The sequence below is a fragment of the Cherax quadricarinatus genome, chromosome 23 (assembly GCF_038502225.1).
Source record: "Cherax quadricarinatus isolate ZL_2023a chromosome 23, ASM3850222v1, whole genome shotgun sequence".
In the NCBI taxonomy this organism is placed as follows: Eukaryota; Metazoa; Arthropoda; class Malacostraca; order Decapoda; family Parastacidae; genus Cherax; species Cherax quadricarinatus.
Genome location: NC_091314.1, coordinates 14,510,294 through 14,537,940, shown reverse-complemented (window position 1 = coordinate 14,537,940; position 27,647 = coordinate 14,510,294). Strand labels below are relative to the sequence as shown.

General features: G+C 39.7%; 1 protein-coding gene across 12 annotated transcripts in view; it reads right to left on the bottom strand.

The window, feature by feature from the left end:
* LOC128685742 (broad-complex core protein isoforms 1/2/3/4/5) overlaps positions 1–27,647 on the bottom strand; it is a 505,734-nt gene that overhangs the window by 161,645 nt on the left and 316,442 nt on the right. For 4 of the 12 annotated variants that reach the window (XM_070087932.1, XM_070087934.1, XM_070087942.1 and 1 more), the window contains one exon: positions 23,465–27,647. This exon is cut by the window's right edge and continues 7,535 nt beyond it. The exons of 7 other annotated variants lie outside the window; for them this stretch is intronic. Coding sequence is in view for 1 of the 5 variants with exons in the window: in XM_070087935.1 (XP_069944036.1) it covers positions 10,785–11,213 (429 nt within the window). In the remaining 4 variants the exon portion in view is untranslated. Of the gene's footprint in view, positions 1–6,445; positions 11,214–23,464 lie in introns of those variants that run through there. One more of the 12 variants, XM_070087935.1, reaches the window with a different exon arrangement.

Below are 27,647 nucleotides of genomic sequence, written 5' to 3'. Positions count from 1 at the left end.
TATTGGACAATGACGTCATTTGTTTACTCTTGAACATTGGCAAAAATCAAACATTTCTGCTATTTTGAGCTCAGTTTTAAAGTATGTTTCCTCTTGAAACCAATCAAAATCATATCTATTTCTGTAATATATCTTCCATTCTATCAAATGAGACCAAAAAAAACAAGAATACAACCATAAAAAAACATGAAAATACACTGCAAATTCGCTGTTTTACTGTGTGCTGCAAAATTTTTTTTTATATAGTGCACACTTAGGAGGCCTGGTCACAGACTGGGCCGCGGGGGCGTTGACCCCCGGAACTCTCTCCAGGTAAACTCCAGGTAAACACTTACCACACAGACCTATTCTCTCATACGTATGCCCAAATTTACTGGTCACAGCTTATCTGAGTGAGCAGAGCTCATGGCGACCAACAATGGCTTCACAGCCACCTTATCTTTTATGGACAATGTACAGTATATGTGCTTTACACAACGAGAAGCATTTGTTTATTCATTGGAACCGTGGCTAGGGCTAAAAGTGAGCAGGCTGTAACAATAAATTGAAAAAACAAACCAACAAAAAAAAAAAGAAATTGGAATGACTTATGCAGCAAGTAGTGCCACCAAACAGTAGCGGCAAGTTGGTGTGGTGATCCCGGAAATTTGAAATTATGCTAGCCAAAATTAGTGCTGGATTACTGATGAAACCGGATTACTGATTGCTGGATTAGTGATGGCCGACCTGCACCACTACTAATACAGTTAACAACAAAATTAGCTGATATCCACCTGTACCACTACTTTGACACAACCTTACTTTATATTGTGATGTTTATATTTGTTATTTAATTTACTTTGAACTGTTAGGACAAAGTTTTTACGATTTAGACTTTCAAGTACACCTACCATCCGACTTACAACCTGCTCAACATATGACCACTCGACTTACGACCGTATTTTTTATGCCAAATTTCTGGAAAATAAACAACTGTTTGTGTTGTACACAGTGTTTATCCTAAACCTTACAGTATAAAATACAGTACTAATAGCATAAAAAGTAAAGTAAAAAATGGAATACCAAAATAAAACAAGAAAATAAAGTCATTTAAAAAATGTGATGTTGATATTAAGTAGTAAAGTTTGACTTACGTCCATTTTGACTTACGACCGCTTGGTCGGAACCAAGCTCGGTCGTAAGCTGGATGGTAGGTGTATTACCTTTTCCAAAAAAGAGCCAATTAGACATATTAATGTATAGTGCCAACCCCTTACAGGAATTGTGAATTACACATATGGTATTGTATGTATGTACTGTGTATACCTGTAGTAATTTCAGTATACATATCAAACAATCAAGAACATGCCCTCGTCTGCTACATGTTCCCTTTCCACCTGACATTAGTATATAAGCACCAGGCTCCTTGCCTCTGCTCCAGAACATCCACGACTACGGTGCTCTTTGCACCAACTCCAAGGCTGAGGGACTGATTACCTCATCTTCTGTATATAGTTATACTCTCTTCAAATTATGTCCTGGAATTTGTATTCATAAAGCCACTGGATGGCAAAACATCTACAATAAAGATACCCAGATGTTGCACATGTGTCTTAATTTCATCTTGTCGGTATTGTATACCATTCTTGTACAACTTGTCAGACACTGCAACATCTTGGAATCTTGATTCTGAGGGCACGTACATAACCTTCTTCACGGCTACGACAGCTACTACTACAACTAACCCATCTCTTTGGGTAGGACCTACTTCCGCTGGGGAATCCTGCCTACCAGTGACTATGCCCTCGTCTGCTACACGTCCCCTTTCCACCTGACGTTAATATATAAGCACCAAGCTCCTTGCCTCTGCTCCAGAACGTGCACGACTACAGTGCTCTTTGCACCAATTCGAAGGCTGAGGGACTGATTACCTCATCTTCTGTATATAATTCTATTGTCTTCAAATTATGTCCTGGAATTTGTATTGATAAAGCCACTGGATGGCGAAACGTCTACAATAAAGATGCCCAGATGTTGCACGTGTCTTAATTTCATCAATACGTATTCGGCAGGCTGGCTGGCTGGCTTTGGTTCTCTCTCTCTGTCTGTATCTGTCTATATCTGTCTATATCTCTGTCTCTCTCTCACATGTACACATAAATACAGTTATTATACATAGTGTAAATTACCTAGGATAACCCAAAAATTCCAGGCAAAGTGCTATACAGTGCTTGTAGATATAAGACATAATAAGCATGACTGGAAAGTAATATGCATTGTCACTTCTGCATTTTGTGTAATACCTGCTGGTTTCTGCAGACAGAAAGACACACACACAGGCAGACAGAAAGACCGAGACACACAGGCAAACAAAAGACAGACACACACAGGGAGATAGAAAAACAGATAAGTAGAGCTAGACAGACACAGATAGATAGACAGACAGATAGACATACATACATACATGTTTGTGTGTAACAGTGAAAACAAATAAAGCCAGGGTTCCCTGCAGCAGTGCTTTATTATCAAGTGTCACTCCACTGTTTACCCTGTCAGCAGTTTAGTGACATGTCATAAACACCATGCTTCAAGAAATTTCACATACTCCAGCATCTAAAACACTGCTGAGACCTATAAATATTTTGTATATATTTTGAGACAATAGTAAATGACCAAGGCAGGTGAAAATATTCACCTGTCAGTGTGACTGTGACTGTCTGAGTACTATTTCAGTACCTAATATTAGTGTCAGAACAAAGATTGGCTATGAAATTACAAGAACTACTAAAAATTGTAATTATCAGAACATAAAATTATATAAATTAAAATAAAAATGAGAAAAAAAAAGGTATATTGGCAATACTTCTGCAAGGGGCAAGACTCCATGTTGCCATCAGGTGAGCATCCAGCACCAACTTTGCAGTCTTATATCTCGGTAAGTACTGGTCCTATTTTTTGTTTTTGTTTTGGTCTTATAACACACATAAAATTGCTCTATTTAATTCAATATATTCGGAGCGCTATGCGAGTGAACGTAGATCTACGTTTGGACAGTTTAAGTGTTAAGAATGATGAAACAACCAAAACAGACTTTTGTAATTATTATTAAAAGAATTATTATTTTTTTTAGTTTATGTTTATTAACTAATTACAAACATAATCTTAACTCAATCTTGATCTAAATAATATCAACACGTTTGGGCATACAAAGATTTACACAGTCATAACGTAACCACTTAAGATATTTCTACACATACTGTACAACTATATTAACAACCTGGAACTCCTTAAATCATTCTTAATGCATAAAACACAAGCCCTACTTCAAAACTGAATTTGTTTAAACAGTATGACAGACACTAAACTGAGTAGCAAGTAGTGCATCATTTATTGATGTATCAGTAGATACATAACCCAAGATTGGCAGCAAAACAAATTATACAGAGAGTCCTTAAACAGGTACACAAAGAGGCATCAATAACAGAAAAAAATACACTTTTTCTTGGTTTAAAATGACACTTGAGCAAACACTAGGACATATTTATTGGAAAACGTTTCGGTCGTGGGACTGCAACAGAAAAGATAGCTAGAGAATTATTGAAGAAAAATGTACTGCACAGAAAAAAGATTAGGCAGAAATGCCTCATTAGTACTGTCAAGTATTAACTGTTGATCTGATTAGCCAGATCACCAGCTGACTTACTAAATTTTAAATTCAAATATTAGTTTAATTTTTTTTTTATGAACACACTGGCCAATTCCCACCAAGGCAGGGTGGCCCAAAAAAGAAAACCTTTCACCATCATTCACTCCATCACTGTCTTGACAGAAGGGTGTTTTACACTACAGTTTTTAAACTGCAACATTAACACCCCTCCTTCAGAGTGCAGGCATTGTACTTCCCATCTCCAGGACTCAAGTCCGGCCTGCCAGTTTCCCTGAATCCCTTCATAAATGTTACTTTGCTCACACTCCAACAGCACGTCAAGTATTAAAAACCATTTGTCTCCATTCACTATCAAACACACTCACGCATGCCCGCTGGAAGTTCAAGCCGCTCGCACACAAAACCTCTTTTACCCCCTCCCTCCAACCTTTCCTAGGTGCGACCCCTACCCCGCCTTCCTTCCGCTACAGACTGATACACTCTTGAAGTCATTCTGTTTCGCTCCATTCTTTCTACATGTCTGAACCACCTCAATAACCCTTCCTCAGCCCTCTGGATAACAGTTTTGGCAATCCCGCACCTCCTCCTAACTTATAAACTACGAATTCTCTGCATTATATTCACACCACACGTTGCCCTCAGACATGACATCTCCACTATCTCCAGCCTTCTCCTTGCTGCAACATTCATCACCCATGCTTCCCACCTATATAAGAGCATTGGTAAAACTATACTCTCATACATTCCCCTCTTTGCCTCCAAGGACAAAGTTCTTTGTCTCCACAGACTCCTAAGTGCACCGCTCACCCTTTTCCCTTCATCAATTCTATGATTCACCTCATCCTTCATAGATCCATCCGCTGACACGTCCACTCCCAAATATCTGAATACATTCACCTCCTCCATACTCTCTCCCTTCAATCTGATATCCAATCTTTCATCACCTAATCTTTTTGTTATCCTCATAACCTTACTCTTTCCTGTATTCACTTTCAATTTTCTTCTTTTACATACCTTACCAAATTCATCCACCAACCTCTGCAACTTCTCTTCAGAATCTACCAAGAGCATAGTGTCATCAGCAAAGACCAACTGTGACAACTCCCACTTTATGTGTGATTCTTTATCTTTTAACTCCACGCCTCTTGCCAAGACCCTCGCATTTACTTCTCTTACAACCCCATCTATAAATATATTAAACAACCACGGTGACATCACACATCCTTGTCTAAGGCCTACTTTTACTGGGAAATAATCTCCCTCTTTCCTACATACTCTAACCTGAGCCTCACTATCCTCGTAAAAACTCTTCGCTGCTTTCAGTAACCTACCTCCTATACCATACACCTGCAACATCTGCCACATTGCCCCCCTATCCACTATTAGTTTAAATCCCTTTTGTAATATATATACAGTTCAACCTTCACTTAACCCTTTCAGGGTCGGCAGGGCCTCTCCTAAAGTTGTTCTCAGGGTAGGAAATTTTTCGGAAAAAAAAAAAAATCTCATGAAATGATTGAGAATCTTTTCCCGATCATAATGATACCAAAAGTATGAAATTTGATGGAAAACGTATGGAGTTATGCTCTCAGGAAGTTAGCGGTCTCGACAATGTTTACGTATCGGCGATTTCGCTCACTTTGAGCTATATTTTCAGCCAATTCCAATGTACCAGTCGACAAAAATCATACCTATCGCGCTAGAACTCCATTTTTTCTATCAAATGAGTACAAGAAACCCCCCATTTACCGATTTCCACTATCCAATAACGTGGTCAGAAATTGGCAATTCTGCCAATTTCACACAAATTTCAAAAGATCCCAATTTCCAAACAGGGTCCAGAATAAACAATACAGACATTTCTGGCACTAAACTAACATTTCCTCTGTTCATTACTCATGTCCCCAGGCCTCTGTTACATTTCTTTTGCTTTCCACTTTGAATTTTTATTCTCACAAAAATAGAAGATTTATGTTATGCAGACTACTGCATTCGTGTAGAAATGGCGTAGAAATGGTATAAATAATATCAGGGCACTTGTGAAAGAATATTACACTCACCAGTTGACGTGTATGAGACACATGGCATGATTTGTTTACCTTTGAACTTTGGCAAAAATCGAACATTTCTGCTGCTTTCAGCTCAATTTCAAGGTACTTTACATTGTGAAACCAATCAAAATCATCTCAATTTCCATTATACAGTGGACCCCCACATACCGTCGGCATCACATAACGTTCAGTCCGCATACCGCTCGCTTTTATCGCAAAAATTTTGCCTCGCATACCGCTCAAAAACCCGCTCACCGCTGTTCGTCCGAGATGCGTCCAATGTGCACCCTTAGCCAGCCTCACATGTGCCGCCGGTGGCATTGTTTACCAGCCAGCCTCCGCGGTAACATCCAAGCATACAATCGGAACATTTTGTATTATTACAGTGTTTTTGGTGATTTTATCTGCAAAATAAGTGACCATGGGCCCCAAGAAAGCTTCTAGTGCCAACCCTACAGCAATAAGGGTGAGAATTACTATAGAGATGAAGAAAGAGATCATTGATAAGTATGAAAGTGGAGTGCGTGTCGCCGACCTGGCCAGGTTGTACAAGAAACCCAAATCAACCATCGCTACTATTGTGGGCAACAGAAAGGCAATCAAGGAAGCTGTTCTTGCCAAAGGTTTAACTGTGTTTTCGAAACAGAGATCGCAAGTGATGGAAGATGTTGAGAGACTCTTATTGGTGTGGATAAATGAAAAACAGATAGCAGGAGATAGCGTCTCTCAAGCGATCATAAGCGAAAAGGCTAGGAAGTTGCATGAGGATTTAATTAAAAAAAATGCCTGCAACTAGTGATGATGTGAGTGAATTTATGGCCAGCAAAGGTTGGTTTGAGAGATTTAAGAAGCGTAGTGGCATACATAGTGTGATAAGGCATGGTGAGGCTGCCAGTTCGGACCACAAAGCAGCTGAAAAATATGTGCAGGAATTCAAGGAGTACATAGACAGTGAAGGACTGAAACCTGAACAAGTGTTTAATTGTGATGAAACAGGCCTGTTTTGGAAGAAAATGCCAAGCAGGACCTACATTACTGAGGAGGAAAAGGCACTCCCAGGACATAAGCCTATGAAAGACAGGCTTACTTTGTTGATGTGTTCCAATGCTACTGGTGATTGCAAAGTGAAGCCTTTATTAGTGTATCACTCTGAAACTCCCAGACCGTTCAGGCAAAAGAATGTCCTCAAGGAGAATTTGTGTGTGCTGTGGAGGGCAAACAGTAAGGCATGGGTCACTATGGACTTTTTCTATGACTGGTTACACCATGCATTTGCCCCCAATGTGAAAGATTACCTAACTGAAAAGAAATTAGAACTTAAGTGCCTCCTGGTGTTAGACAATGCCCCTGGTCATTCTACAGACGTGGCAGAGCGACTTTATGGGGACATGAAATTCATTAAGGTGAAGTTTTTGCCTCCTAATACCACTCCTCTCCTGCAGCCCATGGACCAGCAGGTTATTGCAAACTTCAAAAAACTGTACACAAAAGCTCTGTTTGAAAGGTGCTTTGTAGTGACCTCAGAAACTCAACTGACTCTAAGAGAGTTTTGGAGAGAGCACTTTAATATCCTCAATTGTGTAAACCTTATAGGTAAGGCTTGGGAGGGAGTGACTAAGAAGACCTTGAACTCTGCTTGGAAGAAACTGTGGCCAGAATGTGTAGACAAAAGGGATTTTGAAGGGTTTGAGGCTAACCCTGAGAGGATTATGCCAATTGAGGAATCCATTGTGGCATTGGGAAAGTCCTTGGGGTTGGAGGTTAGTGGGGATGATGTGGAAGAGTTGGTGGAGGAGGACAATGAAGAACTAACCACTGATGAGCTGATAGATCAACTTCAACAGCAAGAGGCCAGACCTGAGGAAACTGGTTCGAAGGAGGGGAGAGAGAAATTGAAGAAATTGCCTACTACAAAGATTAAGGAAATCTGTGCAAAGTGGCTTGAAGTGCAAACCTTCATGGATGAAAATTACCCTCACACAGCTATTGCAAGCCGTGCTGGTGATTATTACACTGACAATGTTGTGAAACACTTTAGGGAAGTCATAAAGGAACGAGAGGTACAGGCCACTATGGACAGATATGTTGTGCGAAAGAAGTCCAGTGACTCTGAAGCTGGTCCTAGTGGCATTAAAAGAAGAAGGGAAGTAACCCCAGAAAAGGACTCGACACCTCAAGTCTTAATGGAAGGGGATTCCCCTTCTAAACACTAACACTCTCTCTCCCCTCCTCCCATCCCATCAATCATCACCAGATCTTCAATAAAAGTAAGTGTCATGTAATTGTGCATGCCTTTTTCAGTTTGTGTGTATTAAAATTAACATTTCATGTGGTAAAAATTTTTTTTTTCATACTTTTGGGTGTCTTGCACGGATTAATTTGATTTCCATTATTTCTTATGGGGAAAATTCATTCGCATACCGATCATTTCGCATAACAATGAGCCCTCTTGCACGGATTAAAGTCGCTATGCGGGGGTCCACTGTATGTCTTCCATTCTATAAAATGAGACCAGGAAAACTAGAATACAACCAAAAATAGCATACGAAAATACACTGGAAAGCTGCTGTCTTAAACCAAAAACACAGTCAGAGTTTTTTTTTTTCTCATTATGCACTGTGTGCTGCAGGATTTTTTTTATACAGTGCACACTGACCACGTAGACTCATTTTTTCACATGTAGGCCTACCAGCTTTCTCTCGCTAGATTTGAAGGTGCTAGAATTTATGCGTACAAGTACAGCACCAACCCTGGCGTGCAAGCCGTACTAGTACGGCACCAACCCTGAAAGGCTTAATAGAGCACAATTTAATGGACTTTCAAAATACAGAACAAAATCTGCTTGGTCAATCAATTTAGAAACAAGAGACAATGTCTGTTGTAACACAATACAGTATGTATTCCATTATTGTTACAATAATGACAAAACAATCTCTTCTCTATCCACCACACTTATCTACTGAACTGGGAGTTTACTGGACTGTGTGTAACTAGCACTTGCAATTTTATTTTATTTACATGTATATGTAAGTGCATAAAATATTTATGTAATCACATTGAAAAATTCTGAGTGTGTGGGGTGATATATTATGTGGTTTAGTTTCAGACCTGTCAATTTGAAATTGATAGGTAACTAAATTGACTAAACAGTGTTCAATATAATTCAATATAATATACAAGGTGATTCTGTTTTGTTTTGACAAGGTTCGGGGTGTGGATGCTCGTGCAGCTTTCTCGAAGTGACAGTATGGCAGGAGGAAAGTTTTTGTGCTGGTAGAAGCTAATGAAGGTAGTGTGGGTCATTTAAGCCATAACCTCATGTTGTAGAAGAGAGACAGTGAAACTGGTGATTTCTGGGATGTATTCAGTGACTACTGTTATGGAGTTAACCTGAAAAGTGATATGTGGCATGGAAGTGGATGTTTAGTTTCACAGTGTCTGCTCAAGTCTTGTGTATTGCACCAGCACAGGAGTTCTGGGTATATGATGACAAATTATATGTACTGTATTAACCCTTGCAGTGGCCACCGTGTAGATCTAAGTTATTGATGCCAGTGTCCCTCACACAGAGCAATGAATAAATTCTAGTGGTTTCAAATTTAGTGCGAGACACCTGGTAGGTCTACATATGACCTATATGGTCAATGTGTGCTATATACAAATACTAATTGGAGCCCCCATAATGCATTGTGAGAATGCCATATTTAGCACACCTTCATACCACACAGACACAGACACAAAGGCTTCATTTCCAGGTGAATTGAATGAGTTTTATTCCCCAGTGACAGCTTCAATGAGAATTATGGAACTAATGATGAGTTCTTTGGTTTTAAACATATAATGATCGAAAGTGACGCTCAGGGCACAGGAAATATCAATGCATACCTTCTCATTTGAAGTTTGTTAATCACTTTCTGCTACAGAAAAAAAAAAAAGGGCTCAGAAGACATGTTGTTTGTACACACACAACAAGGCACCCAATAAGGCTCAAGAAATCGTAATGACACGATTGCAAACAAACCATGAACCACGGGTTCAATCCGGCCGGGGGTATGGTTCACCCAATAAGGCATAGAAAGATAATTTTTGTGTGTAGAGTGCATAAAACAACACTGAGTATGGAGCAGAATTTAAAGGACTTTCACAGACTGCAATAGCTCTAGGGTCAACGCCCCTGCAGCAAAGTCCTTGACCAGGCCGCAACCACCTGATCAACCCGGCTGTTACTGCTGATCACGTCCAATATACACACAAAAGAAATTGTTGCATGCAGAGATTGTTAACCAAAATGAAGGATTGTGTAACTAATTAGGTGAACCTCAATACAAATACAGTATACTGTACATTGCTTAACATGCAAGTTAGGAAGAGCAGACACAAGAAAAATTAACCAAGCAGCCTCTGTTATCAGTTATGGTATATTAAAATTAAGCGTTATTAAGAAAATACAACAAAGTAAAGATGCATGTTTACAATACATAATGCAAGTAGAAATTTGAAAGATTTACTGGTCATCTTGCATGTTTACCATTTGTAATTTCCCATGCATGCACATGCTTGTAGTGTAAGTTCTCATTTCACACATTTGTGTTTCTCTGTGAAAGATAGTGTACATCAAGGAATAATGATAATCTCCTTTTACATAAGGTATAACTATAGTAAAAATGGTAGCTTCAGTGTGGACATTTTATTATATTTATCAAGTTTTATATCTACACATACATTTTTAAATTATTCAACTATATCCTACCTCTTATTTCAACCTTTACTGCTTCTGGTGCAGTGTACATGTATCTAACTTTCTTTCTCACTCCTAAGCACATCTGTATTTCCAATATCAGCAACACACTTTTCTTTCATGCTTACAAGTGATGGCCAAATTTATTTTATTTTTTAAACAGCTTTGATTACAATACCCAACATTTGTTAACAGTTTTATCTGCCAGCAAATTACTCTGTTAAAGAGAAGTACATCACACTTTAGTGATGTGCTCACATACTATATTAGTATTTACTCTAAAAGGTATCTGAAAATGCAAACACTTACTTGTTTCATAATTCTGAATTTTCTACACATTCTAAAAATCTTATACAGAATGGTCATTTGTCTTGTGTGTCAATAAGTGAGATTTTAGAGTAGATTTCTGAATGGCACGATATGAGCAGAAGGGACATGCATATGGCTTCTCACCAGTGTGTCTACGAATATGAGCTCTTAGAATATTTTTCTGTGAGGCACTGTAAGGACAGTAGGGACAAGCATGAGGCCTTTCTCCAGTGTGAGTATGAATATGCTCTTTTAAAAGATCTTTTCTTGCAGATTTGTAAGGGCAAAATGGGCATGAAAATGGTTTCTCTCCAGTATGTTTCAAGTTATGCCTCTTGAGAGAGTGAATATCAGCTGTATTAAAAGAACAGTGTGAACACTGATGCAGCTTGTTGCATAAGGTGTGACCCTGCCATTCTCCTGTGGTCCTCCTCCCATCAGTCCACTGAGAGTTTGTCTCCCGGTCCATCTGCAGAGGAGGCTTTATCTTACTAGTTATTATATAAATAAAGACAATCAAAAGTGTCCTCATTATTATATTGTTCCTGTCATGAGGTATGAGAGTATCTAAATAAATGATAAGGGATGTCTTCACTAAATTTAAACACAGAAAGTCTGGCTCCGATAAATGTTTGTCATATTTTTTCCTTGAATATATAATTTTATCACCTTTATCTTCATAAATGCAACATTTATTTAAAACTATTCAATTATAGTACCAGAAAAGAAAACAAAAATTAACCATGGTAATAAGCCAGGTCATTATTAGTATATTATTGCAATTGAATGTCGTCAGCAGCAGCAGCAGCAGCAGCAGCAGCAGCAGCAGCAGCAGCAGCAGCAGCAGCAGCAGCAGCAGCAGCAGCAGCAGCAGCAGCAGCAGCAGCAGCAGCAGCAGCAGCAGCAGCAGCAGCAGCAGCAGCAGCAGCAGCAGCAGCAGCAGCAGCAGCAGCAGCAGCAGCAGCAGCAGCAGCAGCAGCAGCAGCAGCAGCAGCAGCAGCAGCAGCAGCAGCAGCAGCAGCAGCAGCAGCAGCAGCAGCAGCAGCAGCAGCAGCAGCAGCAGCAGCAGCAGCAGCAGCAGCAGCAGCAGCAGCAGCAGCAGCAGCAGCAGCAGCAGCAGCAGCAGCAGCAGCAGCAGCAGCAGCAGCAGCAGCAGCAGCAGCAGCAGCAGCAGCAGCAGCAGCAGCAGCAGCAGCAGCAGCAGCAGCAGCAGCAGCAGCAGCAGCAGCAGCAGCAGCAGCAGCAGCAGCAGCAGCAGCAGCAGCAGCAGCAGCAGCAGCAGCAGCAGCAGCAGCAGCAGCAGCAGCAGCAGCAGCAGCAGCAGCAGCAGCAGCAGCAGCAGCAGCAGCAGCAGCAGCAGCAGCAGCAGCAGCAGCAGCAGCAGCAGCAGCAGCAGCAGCAGCAGCAGCAGCAGCAGCAGCAGCAGCAGCAGCAGCAGCAGCAGCAGCAGCAGCATTATTATTATTATTATTATTATTATTAACAAATATAAAAGAAAAATATTCCAGGCTCCAAAAGTGATTGTATTAACATAAATGACAGAATACATATATGGTATTTTATGAAGGCAATACAATACATACTTGAATATCAAATTTACATAAAAAGTACGTATACTTATACGTATACAGTCAAACTTGTAACCAAAAAAATCTAATTTTTTGAGCAATTTAATAAGGAAAATTAAGAACACCACATGTGCACCAAATAACTATTAAAAGTTACTGCTTTAAATTAAAAAAAAAAAAAATTTCGTACACTTACCTCGGGATTACACCTCTTGCCCTGTAACTTACAATCTCATCACCCTCTATTATCAACAAGCTTCAAAGTTTCCTCTTCCTGTTTTTCTCAATATCCAAAACAGTACAACTTCCATTCCCACACATAAGACAGCTGCACACTACATAAACATTCACTCTCTCAGATTACCTGCATCTGCTCATTTACTGGTAATCTTTTATTTTTTTTTCTTCTCTGTACCACTTGTAGACTTCCTAGTATGCTCCTAGTCCACTTAATAAAAATTAATGCCTTCTATGAACCAAGGCTTGAAAAAAAAATCGAACAAGAAAATATTTAACCAAAGAAACAAGTATTATAGAACACACTACCTGGGAATACTAAGCTAAACTTCATCAAGGGTTAAAAGCAAACCTTCGACATGACGAACTTTAAATAGGGTTGAGCCGGTAGCTATAGAGTGGACCCCTGGATTAAGACATCATCGGATTAAGTAATGTTTTTGCGTCAAAATATTGGCTCGGTTAACAACACTGAACTCTGTTAAAGTCATTCGTCCTGAACGTGTCCACGTGCCATGAGTGGCCCAGACACTTCATGTACAGCCAGTGTGTCACTGTTTACCAGCCAGTGAGGACAATTCCACGCGTACATGCGATACATTTTGTATTATTCCATTGTTTTTAGTGCTTCTAACTGCTAAATAAGCCAACATGGGCCCAAAGAAAGCTTTTAGTGCCAGCCCTTTGGTAAAGAGGGTGAGAAGCACTATAGAATTCAAGAAAAAGTTTGTAGAAAGATACAAAAGAAGTGGTGGTAGAGGGTGGTAGTGATGGTGGTACACCAGCCAGGGTACTTCCCCACACAGCAGCCAGGGTACTTCCCCACATACAAGCCAGGGTACCTCCCCACATACCAGCCATGGTACTTCCCCATACACCAACCAGGGTACTTCCCCACACACCAGCCAGGGTACTTCCCCACATACCAGCCAGGGTACTTCCCCACATACCAGCCAGGATACTTCCCCATATACCAGCCATGGTACTTCCCCACACACCAGCCAGGGTACTTCCCCACATACCAGCTAGGGTACTTCCCCACACATCAGCCAGGGTACTGCCCCACATACCAACCAGGGTACTTCTCCACACACAATTTTATTTGAGTGGGACTTGCACATGAGTGAATAGAATTATCAAAGCTTATTGCTTGGGAAGCACTGAAAATTGGGTTGGGCAAATACGATTCTGTTAGTGAGATGGTTTGTGAAGGACCTGCCTAGTATGGGCCAACAGGCCTGATGCAGTGTTCCTGCTTTCTTATGTGCAAACATTTATGGATGAACATCACCCTGACACAACTGCTGCAGGCCGTGTTGGCAACATCTACAATGACAATGTTGTGTCCCATTTTAGGGAAATCTTAAAGACATGCCAGAAACAGAGCTCTCTGGACAGATATTTAGTGCCACAGGTGTGCAGTGACTCTCAAGCTGGACCTAATGGCATTAAAAAACAAAGAAGGGAGGGAACCCTGGAAAAGGACTTAGTACCTGAAGTCTTTATGGAAGGGGATTCCCTTTCCAAACAATAGTACACCTTCATCCTCTCCCCTCCTCTTATCTCATTACTCATCAATAAGTCTTCAATAAAGGTAAGTGTCATTTTAGTAATGTTTTACTCTGCATGTATCATTGTTTTCTGTGTATGGAAATGTATATTTCATGTAAAAAAATTATTTTGTTTAATACTTTTGGGTGTCTGGAACGGATTAATTGAATTTCCATTATTTATCATGGGGAAAATTAATTTGGATTAAGTCAGATTCGGTATAAGACTCTCTCTCTCTGGAAAGGATTAATTACATTATCTCGGGGTCCACTGTAATGACTGTGGTGGAGAGATGATATTGTTTTATTGTGTTTATAACACTTAAAATCTGGGTATTCAATACACATTAGTGTATATCACTACTACCGCCTCTTTTTTTTTTCTTTTTTTAAATGGTAAACAACTTGTTACTGCCCATTTGGATCCCCAAATTTGTTTGAGATACACTGGAGCTACAATCCCCTTCCTTGGACCAAACCTGAATACTTCCCATCACCGAAGCACTATATAACCCCTATGGGTTTAGGTCCCATGAATCTAGACCCAGTAAATACAAAATTAAGTATGCATAAAATATTTTGTTTCAGATATAAGTTCATTTTGTGTTTGTTGTAGATGACAGTCCTAAGAAATAAAAATCAAAAAGAAAAAAAGATTTGGGGATGAGAAAGCCATTAAAAGCAAAATGTGAACAAAATCCTATAGTTAGGCTTTAACTTAGGGTATATGCACCAAGCCTAAAAATATTAGGTAGTGGAAGAAAACCCAGCAATAACCCAATACAGTTTATTCAATGATTACTCGTTAGCAAAAACATTGAATAATCAAATTCCATGAATCCGGAACTCTGCTGCATGTACTTCGAACAAACAAAAAATTATATCAACTAATCAATGAAGCATAAGTCATATTTTTGTTAGCACTGAATACAGTGGACCCCCGGTTAACGATATTTTTTCATTCCAGAAGTATGTTCAGGTGCCAGTACTGACCGAATTTGTTCTCATAAGGAATATTGTGAAGTAGATTAGTCCATTTCAGACCCCCAAACATACATGTACAAATGCACTTACATAAATACACTTACATAAATGGCCGCATTGGGAGGTGATCGTTAAGCGGGGATCCACTGTATTATACGTATATATAATTATTCAGATGTACACACAGAAAAAAAAATCAGAAGACGTGAATGATGATCCCTTATGAAATTCAGTTTTCCTTGGGAAGCAAGAGCATCCATATAAATATTTTATTCCTTGGTTACTGGGGACAAGACTGTTTAACCATGTGGGTTCCTAAAAAAAAATGCTACATTAAAAGAATGCACTATTACATACAAACTTATGGGTCAAGGCTAGATTAAAAATATTCTGGCTAAAACTGGATACATATTCTTTCTTAGTAAAATAATAATATACTGAATATCTCAACAGTCGTCAAATATAGCTCATAAGAAAGGTGAGGTTCGGTTAAGCTGACATAGGGTGGAAGAATTAGTTTAGGGGAAGAGAGGGGAAAAATTAATTTTATATTACATCCACATTCTTTTTCCGTATTGTTTTTAATGGGCATACAAGACATTAATTTTAAAATTTATAGCACTCTGTTTTAGCATCATTACAGAAAATTTCTAAGATTGCTCCTGAGATTGCTACGAATATACTCGAGTATAGGTTGAGGTTTTAAGACCAAATTTTTAAGCAATAAGCATGGTTTGAATTGCTCATTAATAGTACTTTTGAGAGGTTGAAATTTATATATGTTGAAGGCCTACCACACACCAGCTTCCTTTTTCTTAGATGTATCAAATTTAAAACCACACTCAGTAACTACATTCTACCTTAACCCTTTCAGGGTCCAGAGGCCAAATCTCAAAGGGTGCACCAGGGTCCAAGAGTTTTTGAAAAAAAAAATCTTACAGAATTAAAGATAATAATTTTCTGTAGATAATAAAACCGAGATATAGAGGCTTGAAGCTGACCCCTCAATGACCTGGTGGCAGCAACATCCGTGACTTCCGTAAGCCTCATTATTTTATTTTAGGTTTTTGTTATTTTCTTTTCTTTTCTAATATTTTTTTTCCAGTAACTTCTGTGGCCTGTGAGACCAATATAATGTATAATGTATAAATGTACATTCATTGTATTCAACACAATAACTGTACTAATTTGTCATTATACATGTATTCCTTACATAACTTGTTTACAAGTTTATTGTAAGCAAAATAATGATGAAAATATTAGTGTGGTTGTGTTGAGTACAATGGTACCATATAGTGCCATAGGGTACAATGATACCATAGGGTGCAATGGTACCATATGGTACAATGTACCATAGGGTGCAATGGTACATGGTACAATGTATCACAGGGTGCAATGTACCATATGATACAATGGTGCCATATGGTACAATGGTGCCATATAGAACAATGGTATCATGTTACAGTGGTACCATATGGAACAATGGCACTAAATGTTGCAATGGTAACATATGGTACATTGTACCATATGGTACAATACATTATGGTACATTGTACCATATGGTACAATGATGCATTATGGTACATTGTACCATATGGTATGATACATTATGGTACAATGTACCATATGGTACAATGATGCATTATGGTACATTGTACCATATGGTATGATACATTATGGTACAATGTACCATATGGTACAATGATGCATTATGGTACATTGTACCATATGGTACTATATGGTACTGCTGTATTCAACACAATAACAACACTAATATTTTCATCATTATTTCATTTACAATAATTGTTTACAACAAAAAAATGTAAAAATGTTGTATATTAGTAATGTTCTATTATATTTTTTTACACATGTACAGCCACTGGACATGTTGCTTGAGGTGGATGATGAAGCACTTTGTCTTGGAAACTGCTGAGTCAGGGGGGCTTGTGTCCCCACTCACTCAGTCCTGGCTGGTGCCTTGTGGTACCAACACCTCCTGCTGGCCATGTGGTACAGGGTATCACATGGTACATTGTACCATATGGTACAGGGTGCTATATGGTACAGAATACCATATGGTGCAGGGTAGCATATTGTACAAGGTACCATATGATGCAGGATACCATATGGTGCAGGGTACCATATGGTGCAGGGTACCATATGGTGCAGGGTACCATATGGTGCAGGGTACCATATGGTGCAGGGTACCTATGGAAGTAAGTCTCCCTGACTTTTTTGGGTTATCCTAGGATTTTATACATATGCTGCTATGTATGATAAACTATATAACAGTATTTGTGTACACCTGAATAAACTCACTCAAGCACATATGGTGTCGTAAGTAATTTTATTTTGGTATACACAAATAAAGTGACATAGATTATCATACATAGCAGCATACATTTGGAGACCTAAGATAGCCCCAGAAAAAGTCAGACAAACGTATTCCCATTAGGGTCCCTGTACCCTGTACCATATGGTACAATGGACCATATGGTATAATGTACCATATGGTATAATGTAGCACATGGTACAATGTACCATATGATACCATTGTACCATATGATACCATTATATATGGTGCCATTGTACCATATGGTACAATATACCATATGTTTCAGAACCACAGAATTTCTCTTCAGATCCACTTCCACCAGTCTTAGAACTATAAGTTGGGAAGAGGAGAGTCAGAATTCGCCCGGGGAGTGAGAGCTTCCTTGCTGCCAGGCATGGTGAACAAAGCCACTTTGGCGGTGTTCCCACAATGCCATGCGGGCATCCAGATTTTTTCTATAGTGCACACACTGACTACCCAGACCCATTCTGTTAGATGTAGGCCTACCAGCCTTCTCAAGATAAATTTGAGGCCGCTAGAATTTTGGCGTAGTTCTACGGTTTGGACCCACAACTCAAAGCCGTAGAACTATGGCACGGACCCTGAAAGGGTTAAGTGTAAAAATAAATTTCATAATATTCAATATTTTCATTTGCACTCCATAAGAACCAGAGAGCATTGGGGAGGCTCCAAAGATCCCTGGTCAGACTTCAGGAAGACCTAGGCAAATATGAATCACTATTGCCTAGGATAAAGCAAATATTATTGTTCAGTTTAATATGTTGTGGGAAAGAGCACTGAAAGTAACTGTGTGGGAGAGAGACTGAATACAGTAAATCAGATTAAAAAAAAACAGATAATGGGTGTCACCTGCCTGTCTCTCAATCCCCATCCCCTACCAATGAGACCATGTACCAGATGTGGATAACTGATGACAAGCAGAACAATGTAGATAATACATCTACATACCTCAATAGTCTTTACTAAACAAAAATATATTGGATATGGGTGAGGCCGGCCTAGCATGGTTCAGTAGATTTACAGCAATACTCCTCTATTCTTATATAATGGATAGGAACAAGTAGGGGATGTCTAGCATGGGTGTGAGTATTAGTAGCACTTGCATAGCATGGGCCAGTATATCTACTGCAATGCTCTTCTAATCATATGTCTGTCAAATGTTTGGCTTATGTAGATTTACTGTTATGCAGACTACTGCATTAGTGCAGAAATGGTATAAATAATATCGGCGCACTTGTGAAAGAATATTAGACTCACCAGTTGACGTGTATTGGATGCTTAGCATGATTTGTTTACTTTTGAACTTTGGTAATAATCGAACATTTCTCCTACTTTGAGCTCAATTTCAAGGTACTTTTCATTGTAAAGCCAGTCAAAATCATCTCAATTTCTGTAATATGTCTTCCATTCTATAAAATGAGACCAGGAAAACTAGAATACAACAATAAATACCATACGAAAATACAGTGCAAAGTCGCTGTTTTAATCCAAAAATATGGTAAGTTTTTTTTTTCTCATTAGGCACTGTGTGCTGCAGGATTTTTTTTTTTACTGTGCACACTGACCACATAGACCCATTCTTTCAAATGTAGGCCTACCAGCTTTCTCTCACTAGATTTTAGGGCACTAGAATTTAGGCGTACTAGTACGTCAAAAACCCTGGTGTGTAAGCCATACTAATACGTCAAAAACCCTGGTGCATAAGCCATACTAGTACGTCCGAAATCCTGAAAGGGTTAAGGCCAGCAAAGGCTGGTTTGAGATATTTAAGAACCATAGTGGCATACAGTGTGATAAGGCATGGCGAGGCTGCCAGTTCAGACAAAATTGCAGCTACAAAATTCGTAAGTGAATTCAAGGAGTACATACAGACTGAACAATTAAAGCCACAAGTGCTCAATTGTGACGAAACAGGCCTCTTTTGTGAGAAAATGCCAAAGAGGACCTACAGTACTCAGGAGTTAAAGGGACTGCCAGGACACAATCCTATGAAAGACAGGCTGACGCTCATGTTTTGTAGTAATGCTAGTGGGGATTTCAAAGTGAAGCCGTTACTAGTATACTATTCTGAAAATCCCAGAGTGTTCAAGAAAAACAGTGTTATGAAGAATAAATTGTGTGTTCTGGAAAGTTAATAATAAGGCATGGGTCACGAGGGAAATTTTCGTCGAGTGGTTCAATGACGTGTTTGGCCTCCTGGAAAATAAATTTGATCTCAAGTGCCTCCTGTTAATGGACAATGCACCTGCTCATCCTCCCAACATGGATGACCTAATTCTAGAGGAGTATGGGTTCATCACAGTAAAGTTCTTGCCCCCTAATACCACTCCTCTCCTCCAGCCCATGGACCAGCAGATCATTTCAAACTTTAAAAAACTCTACACCAAAGCAATGTTTCATAGGTGCTTTAATGTGACTTCAGACACTCACTTGACCCTAAGAGAGTTTTGGAAAGATTACTTCAGTACCCCTCACTGCATAAGCTTTATAGGTAAGGCTTAGGAGGGAGTGACTACCAAGACTTTGAACTCTGCTTGGAGAAAATTGTGGCCAGATTGTGTCCACAAGAGGGATTTTGAAGGGTTTGGGGCTGACCCTGACGACCCTATGGCAGTAGTGGAATCTATTGAGGCATTGGGGAATTCCATGCAGTTGGATGTGAGTTTGGAGGATGTGGAAGTTGATGGAGGACCACAACGGAGAGCTAACCACTGAGCAGCTGCATGAGCTTCTGCTGGAACAGCAACAGACCACAGCTCAGAATACTGCTGCAGAGGAAGAGCAAGAGAGATGGAAGAAGTTGCCTTCTAAAGAAATTAAGGAGATTTTTGAAATGTGGAGTAAGATGGAAAGATTTATGGAGAAACATCACCCTGACAGGTCTGTTGCAAGCCATGTCGGCAACATGTACAGTGACAAAGTCTTGGCCCATTTTAGGAAGTTTTAAAGAGACGTCAGAAACAGAGCTCTCTGGACACTTTTTTTGCGAGACAGGGCTCCAGTGACTCTCAAGCTGGTCATAGTGGCATTAACCCTTAAACGGTCCAAACGTATAAATACCTTCACTCGCACAGCACCCCGAATACAGTGGACCCCCGCATAACGATTACCTCTGAATGCGACCAATTATGTAAGTGTATTTATGTAAGTGCGTTTGTACGTGTATGTTTGGGGGTCTGAAATGGACTAATCTACTTCACAATATTCCTTATGGGAACAAATTTGGTCAGTACTGGCACCTGAACATACTTCTGGAGTGAAAAAATATCGTTAAGAAACAGAGAAGTGACCCCAGAAAAGGACTTGGTACCTGAGGTCTTGATGGAAGGGGATTTCCCTTCCAACAGTAAATAATCCAATCTCTCTCCTCCTCCAGTCTTCCATACACTAAGAAGAATTGCCAGTAAAGGTAAGTGTTATGTAGTTGATGTTTCATCCATCATGTCCCATTGTACTGTGTATGTACTACATCTATATTTCATGTAATTTTTTTTTTTTTGTTTTAACCCTTTGAGGGTCGACAGGCCCTCTCCGAAACTCGTTCTCAGGGTCGGCCAAATTTCAAAAAAAAAAAAATTATTTTTTCTTATGAAAAAATAGAGTTTTTTTTTCTAAACATTATAGGATAAACAAAAAAAATTTACCATCAATACTTACGGAGATATGGATGCATGAAGTTTGCAGAAAATGAGCCGCGTATGGCAACAGCGGCGACTGCCGCTCACCCGGTAAACTTTAGTTTACTTGTATTTGAAGGTTTGTTGTTTTTTTTCACTATTTTATTTTTTCACATAACTTATGTGGCCTGTGAGACCAAAGTAAGGTGCAATGTACATATATACACTCGTTGTATACAACACAATAAGCACACAAACATAATTATCAATATATTGTTTACAAAACTTGTTTACAAAAACAAACAATACAAAACATTGTTTATTATTATTGTTCTATAATATATATACCAATATACAGTCACTGAACATATTCCTATTAGTTCTGCAGCTTGTGGAACTCTGAAACATGGTGTCATACACAATGGTGTTTTATCTTTCTCCCTCATTCTATCTCTTTCAATCTGTCTCTCTCTTTCTCTCTGTCTATCTATCTCTGTCTCACAGGTACACATAAATACAAGTATACATAGTATAAATTACCTAGGATAACCCAAGAAATCCAGACAAAGTGCTATACTCTGCTTGAAGATGTGAGTAAAAATGATGACACAGTCTTGTGGCTCTCTGAGACAGAGAGCTAGACGGATAGACAGATAGACAGGGAGCTTGACAGACAGACAAATAGACAGACAGAAATGTTAGTGTACCAGTACCAGTGTACTAGTGTTCCACCCTCCTCCTCCTCTTCTTCCTCTTCCTCCTCTTCCCCCTACTCTTCCTCATACTCTTCCTCTTCCTCCTCTTCCTCTTCCTCCTACTCTTCCTCTTCCTCCTCCTCCTCTTCTTCCTCTTCCTCCTACTCTTCCTCCTCTTCTTCCTCTTCCTCCTCTTCCCCCTAATCTTCCTCGTACTATTCCTCTTCCTCCTCCTCTTCCTCTTATTCCTCTTCCTCCTACTCTTCCTCTTCCTTCTCCTCCTCTTCCTCCTCCTCCTCTTCCTCCTCCTCCTCTTCTTCCTCTTCCCCCTACTCCTTCTCCTCCTTGTCCATAGTGTAAATTACAAGGAGTCAGCAGCTGTCAAAGTGACATATTAGCTCATTACTCTTTCCCCCTCCGGCCTGTCAAAACAATGGGGTCGGATGCTGCTTCCCCTCCTCCATTCTATCTAATTATCTTTCTCCCTCATTCTATCTGTCTGTCTATCTCTGTCTCACAGGTACACATAAATACAAGAATACATGGTATAAATTACCTAGGATAACCCAAGAAACCCAGACAAAGTGCTATACTCTGCTTGAAGATGTGAGTAAAAGTGATGACGCAGTCTTGTGGCTCTCTGAGACAGAGAGCTAGATGGATAGACAGGGAGCTTGACAGACAGGCAAATAGACAGACAGAAATGTTAGTATACCAGCAAAAACAAAGGGAGGGCGATGTTCATCTCATCTTTTGGCATCAGCTCTACCCTCATTTACCCTCATCAAACGTCAGCACTTATCAGATGTTATCTCCCCTTATCTTGTTACTGTCATGGGTGAACATTTATTATTACATATTATTATTACCTATTATTATTATTATGTATTATTATTATTATTATTATTATTATGTATTATTATTATTATGTATTATTATTATGTATTATTGTTATCATTACGTATTCTTCTTCTTCCTCCTCCTCCTCTTCCTCCTCCTCCTCTTCTTCCTCCTCCTCCTCCTCTTCTTCCTCCTCCTCCTCCTCCTCCTCCTCCTCCTCCTCCTCCTCCTCCTCCTCTGCCTCCTCCTCCTCTTGCCTCCTCCTCCTCTTGCCTCCTCCTCCTCTTGCCTCCTCCTCCTCTGCCTCCTCCTCCTCCTCCTCCTCCATTCTTGGAACAAGTTTGAAGATCTTGTAGTTCATAATCACTATCATTATCATCACCAATGCTCACATCTGAGTCTGGGATTTTGGGAAATAGGAGTTTCCTCTTTGATTCTGGTACAACTGAACTACGGCCCAGCACCAGAGGTGGAAGGCTGTGGGTTGTCTGGGTTTTCCTCACAATTACCCATATTATGGTCATTAGTTTCGGTCAAAACCTCACCAGAACCTTGAAACTCATCTTCACTGTCACTTCCATCTGTATTAGAACTGTCACTGGGGAACAAAAGTGTCCCAATTCGCCGAGGAGTGAGGAACTTCTTACCACAGGGCACGGTGGAAATTGTGTACTATGATGGCATTCCCACAATGCACCACTGGGTCCCAGATTTTTTTCCTACTGCGCACACCCACCACACAGACCCATTCTCTCACATCTAGGCTTATCAGCCTTTTCCTGTGAGATTTGAGGCCGCTAGAATTTATGCGTACTAGTACGACAAAAACCCCTACGTGTAAGACGTACTAGTACGACGAAAACCCTCAAAGGGTTAACACTCCTGGGTGTCTGGAATGGATTAAGTGTATTTACATTATTTCTTATGGGGAAAATGATTTCGAAAATCATCAATTTCGGAAATAGTCACACTTTCTGGAATGGATTAATTACGAAAAACAAGAGTCCACTGTACATTGCACCTTACTCTGATCTCATAGGCCACATAAGTTACCTGAAAAAATAGTGGTGGAAAAAACAAGAAATCTTTGAATAGGAGCAAATATAAGTGTACCGGATGAGCGGAATTCACTGCTGTTGCCATACACAGCTCATTTTCTACCAATTTTATGCCTCTATATCTCGTTAAGTAATGATCAGAAAAAAATTTGTTTAGGCTTAAAGCACTCTGCAAAATAATCCTAACATTTTGGAAAGAAAAAATAATTTTTTTATTTTTCAAATATTTTTTGACTGAGAATGACAGTTTCTGAAATGGGTTTGCAACAGTCAAAGGGTTAAAGAGGGGAATTTTTTTGCGTGTAATAAGGTGGAAAATTTTTTTTTAGGGTTGGTGCTTACCGAGATACAAGGCCGCAAAGTAGGCACTGGATGCTCACCTGACGGCAAAATGGAGTCCTGCTGCTTGCAGAAATGTTCTCGATATACCTGTTTTCCTCATTTTTTTATAATTTACATATTTTTTATGTTCTGAAAATTACAATTTGTAGTAGTTCTTGTTCTTGTAGTAGGTCTTAGTAGCAGTGGAGTGACATTTGATGATCTTGCACTGCCTTGTTTTCACTGCTACATATAAATATGTCTGTCTAGCTCTGTCTCTGCTTATCTGCATTTCTGTCTTTCTTCCTGTCTCTCTGTCTGCTTGTCTTTCTTTCTGTCTCAGAGAGAGAGAGAGCCGCTCATGAACCATCAGGTATTACACACGATGCAGTCTCATCAAGTCTGATTCCTGAGCATGTGAAAATGCGTATTACTTGCCAGACATGCTTATTATGCCTTATATCTACAAGCACAGTACAGTGGACCCCCGGTTAACGATTTTAATCCGTGCAAGAGGGCTCATCGTTATGCGAAATAATCGTTATGCGAATGAATTTTCCCCATAAGAAATAATGGAAATAAAATTAATCCGTGCAAGACGCCCAAAAGTATGAAAAAAATTTTTTTTTACCACATGAAATGTTAATTTTAATACACACAAACTGAAAAAGGCATGCACAATTAAATGACACTTACTTTTATTGAAGATCTGGTGATGATTGATGGGATGGGAGGAGGGGAGAGCATTATCTTCTTACTGTTTAGAAGGGGAATCCCCTTCCATTAGGACTTGAGGTAGCAAGTCCTTTTCTGGGGTTACTTCCCTTCTTCTTTTAATGCCACTAGGACCAGCTTGAGAGTCACTGGACCTCTGTCGCACAACAAATCTGTCCATAGAGCTCTGTACCTCCCGTTCCTTCAAGACTTTCCTAAAATGGGCCATAACATTGTCATTGAAATAGTCACCAGCACGGCTTGCAACAGCTGTGTCAGGGTGATTTTCATCTATAAAGGTTTGCAGTTCAACCCACTGTGCACACATTTCCTTAATCTTTGAAGTATGCACAATGGATTCCACAACTGGCATAGGCTTCTCAGGGTTAGCCCCAAACCCTTCAAAATCTTTCTTAATTTCCATACTAATTCTCACCCTTTTTACCACAGGGTTGGCACTAGAAGCTTTCTTGGGGCCCATGGTCACTTATTTTCCAGAAACAGCACCGAAAACACTGTAATAATACGAAATATTCCGAGTGTATGCTTGGATGTTACCGCGGAGGCTGGCTGGTAAACAATGGGACGGCCGGCACATGTGAGGGCACATTGGACGCGTCTCGGACGAAAATCGGTAAGCGGGTTTTTAATCGGTATGCGCGGCAAAATTTTTGCGATAAAAGTAATCGGTATGCGGAAAAATCGCTATGTGATGCCATCGTTATGCGGGGGTCCACTGTATAGTACTTTTGGTTTTTAGGGAGTTATCCAAGGTAATTTACACTATGTATAATAACTGTATTTATGTGTACCTGTGAGACAGAGAGAGTGATAAACAGAGACAGACAGAGACAGATATAGACAGAGATAGATACAGACAGATAGAGCCCAAGTCAATCAGCCAGCCAGCCGGCCAACCAGCCGGCCGGCCAGCCAGCCAGCCAGCCGAACACTTATTACACGTTCTAAAATTTTTTCTCTTTACTTAGGGCATAGGTTATAGGACATTTTGGCAGGATGACACTACCAGTGGTATTAAAATTGAAAGGATGTTGCATAAATGTTTCACATGGGTTATTATCAAGGCTTTTTTTTATATATTTCCTTGACAACTTGTGACTACATCCACCTCAAAGCCACTAAACTCAGGGTTAACACCACTTTCCTTTTAAGAGGGGAGTGTTAATACAACATGGCATCAGTGAATTCCTGATGTTTGCCATGCTGTTAGCTCTAGCTGGTGCTCCCACAAGGTACTAAGTGGTCCCAGATTTTTTTAATACTGCACACACCGAGTGTTAAGACCCATTTTATACTGACCAGGCATCTCGGGCCAATCATGCCAAATTTGGAGGCAGGAAAATTAAAACGTTGATCTATATTTGGAGTGCTAACAGTAAGAACGTAGACCTATGTTTGGACAGTAAGGGGTTAAGCTATGGTAATTAAAGGCACTCATATTTCATAACTGACACTAGGAATTATCTAATGATATAAATCAACAGAGCACACAAGTGGTACAGGTAAATTTGTATTATAGCATATTCTACTGCATCCCTATTTACCCTCTGCTCCTTACATCAATCTAATAGTATCTGTCTTTTTCCTTTTAATTTCCTCCGAATCCTTCTCAGAAGGTGGTCTGACCCACATGGTCATTTTACCTTCTTGCTACTCACCCAAATCTTGCAGATTCTCCTTCATCCCATCCCTTCCTAGCCCAAATTATAATGATATAATTAAAATTTTGTACTCCCACTCACATAAAAATGAGAGAAGAGGAAGTGGAAGATAAATGAATGGGAGAAAGATAGGGAAAGGGAGAGGAAAGAGAACTTGAGATAGTATATAAAAGATTAGGCACCCCCCCCTCCACACACGTTGATCACATCTATTTTGAAAAGTGTATAAAGCAAAACAGTTTTGGAAATGCATGACTAACTGCTAAAGACAAAGATTGGCTAGAGAAAGTACAGGACCTGAGATGGTCGAGGAGGTACGTGGTACACTTATGTCTGTGGGCATAAGAGGGTGGGAAAAAGCATGACTGGAATGATTAGTTAAGAGAGTGGTAAGGGAGGGAAAAAATAGCATACATGACTTTTTACAATGTAACAACAATGATACAAGGAAAACAGAATATATGGAAAGGAAAAGGAAGGCTAAAATAGTAGTGAGTGTCAAAGGAAAGCAAATAAGAGAATGGGAGAGTATCGGCAAATTTTGTTGAGATTAAGAAGCAGTTTTGGTTAGAGATCAGTAAGATGAGAAGCCTGAGAGCAAATGGATCTTGCAGTTAAAAAAGACAGAAGGGAAAATGTTAAGTTAGGGTATAGATACCAGAAGGATGAGAATGTTAATGATGAAGGGGAGGAGGTGATTTCATGCTTTGGGGTGTGAGAGATAACATTACTGCAGAGGAGTGGAGGAGCAGCCTGAAGTAGATAAGGTGCTGAGTGTGTGAGGCAGTGGGTAGAATAAATGTGGATAAAGCAGCTGGGACAGATGGGAAAAAGACAGATGTTAAAAACGGGTGGGGATATAGAGCGGTTAGTGTATTGCTCATTATTATACTCATAAAGTGGGTTTACCCTTACCCATATGGACAAAGCACCAAATGTGTATTTGTTCAGTATATGCATCAAAGAAGGGAAGGTACCAAAAAAAAACTGGGAGAATGAGACAGGAGAAAATGTAAAAAGTATAGGAGGATAGCCTGCTGAGTATATGGGAAAGTGTGGAGAAGAATTATTACTCAAAGGGTGATGGGTAAAACAAGACTGCAGAGGAGCTGGGAGAATTTAGAAAATAGGATGTGTAGACTGAGTATTTACATTGAAAAATACAAGTGAACACAAAGGTAGAGAGATATTGAATTTATAGATTTTGAAAAGCATATAATGAACTGGATAGGAGAGCTATGTGGCAGATGCTGCAAATATATGGAATAGGTGATAGGGTAC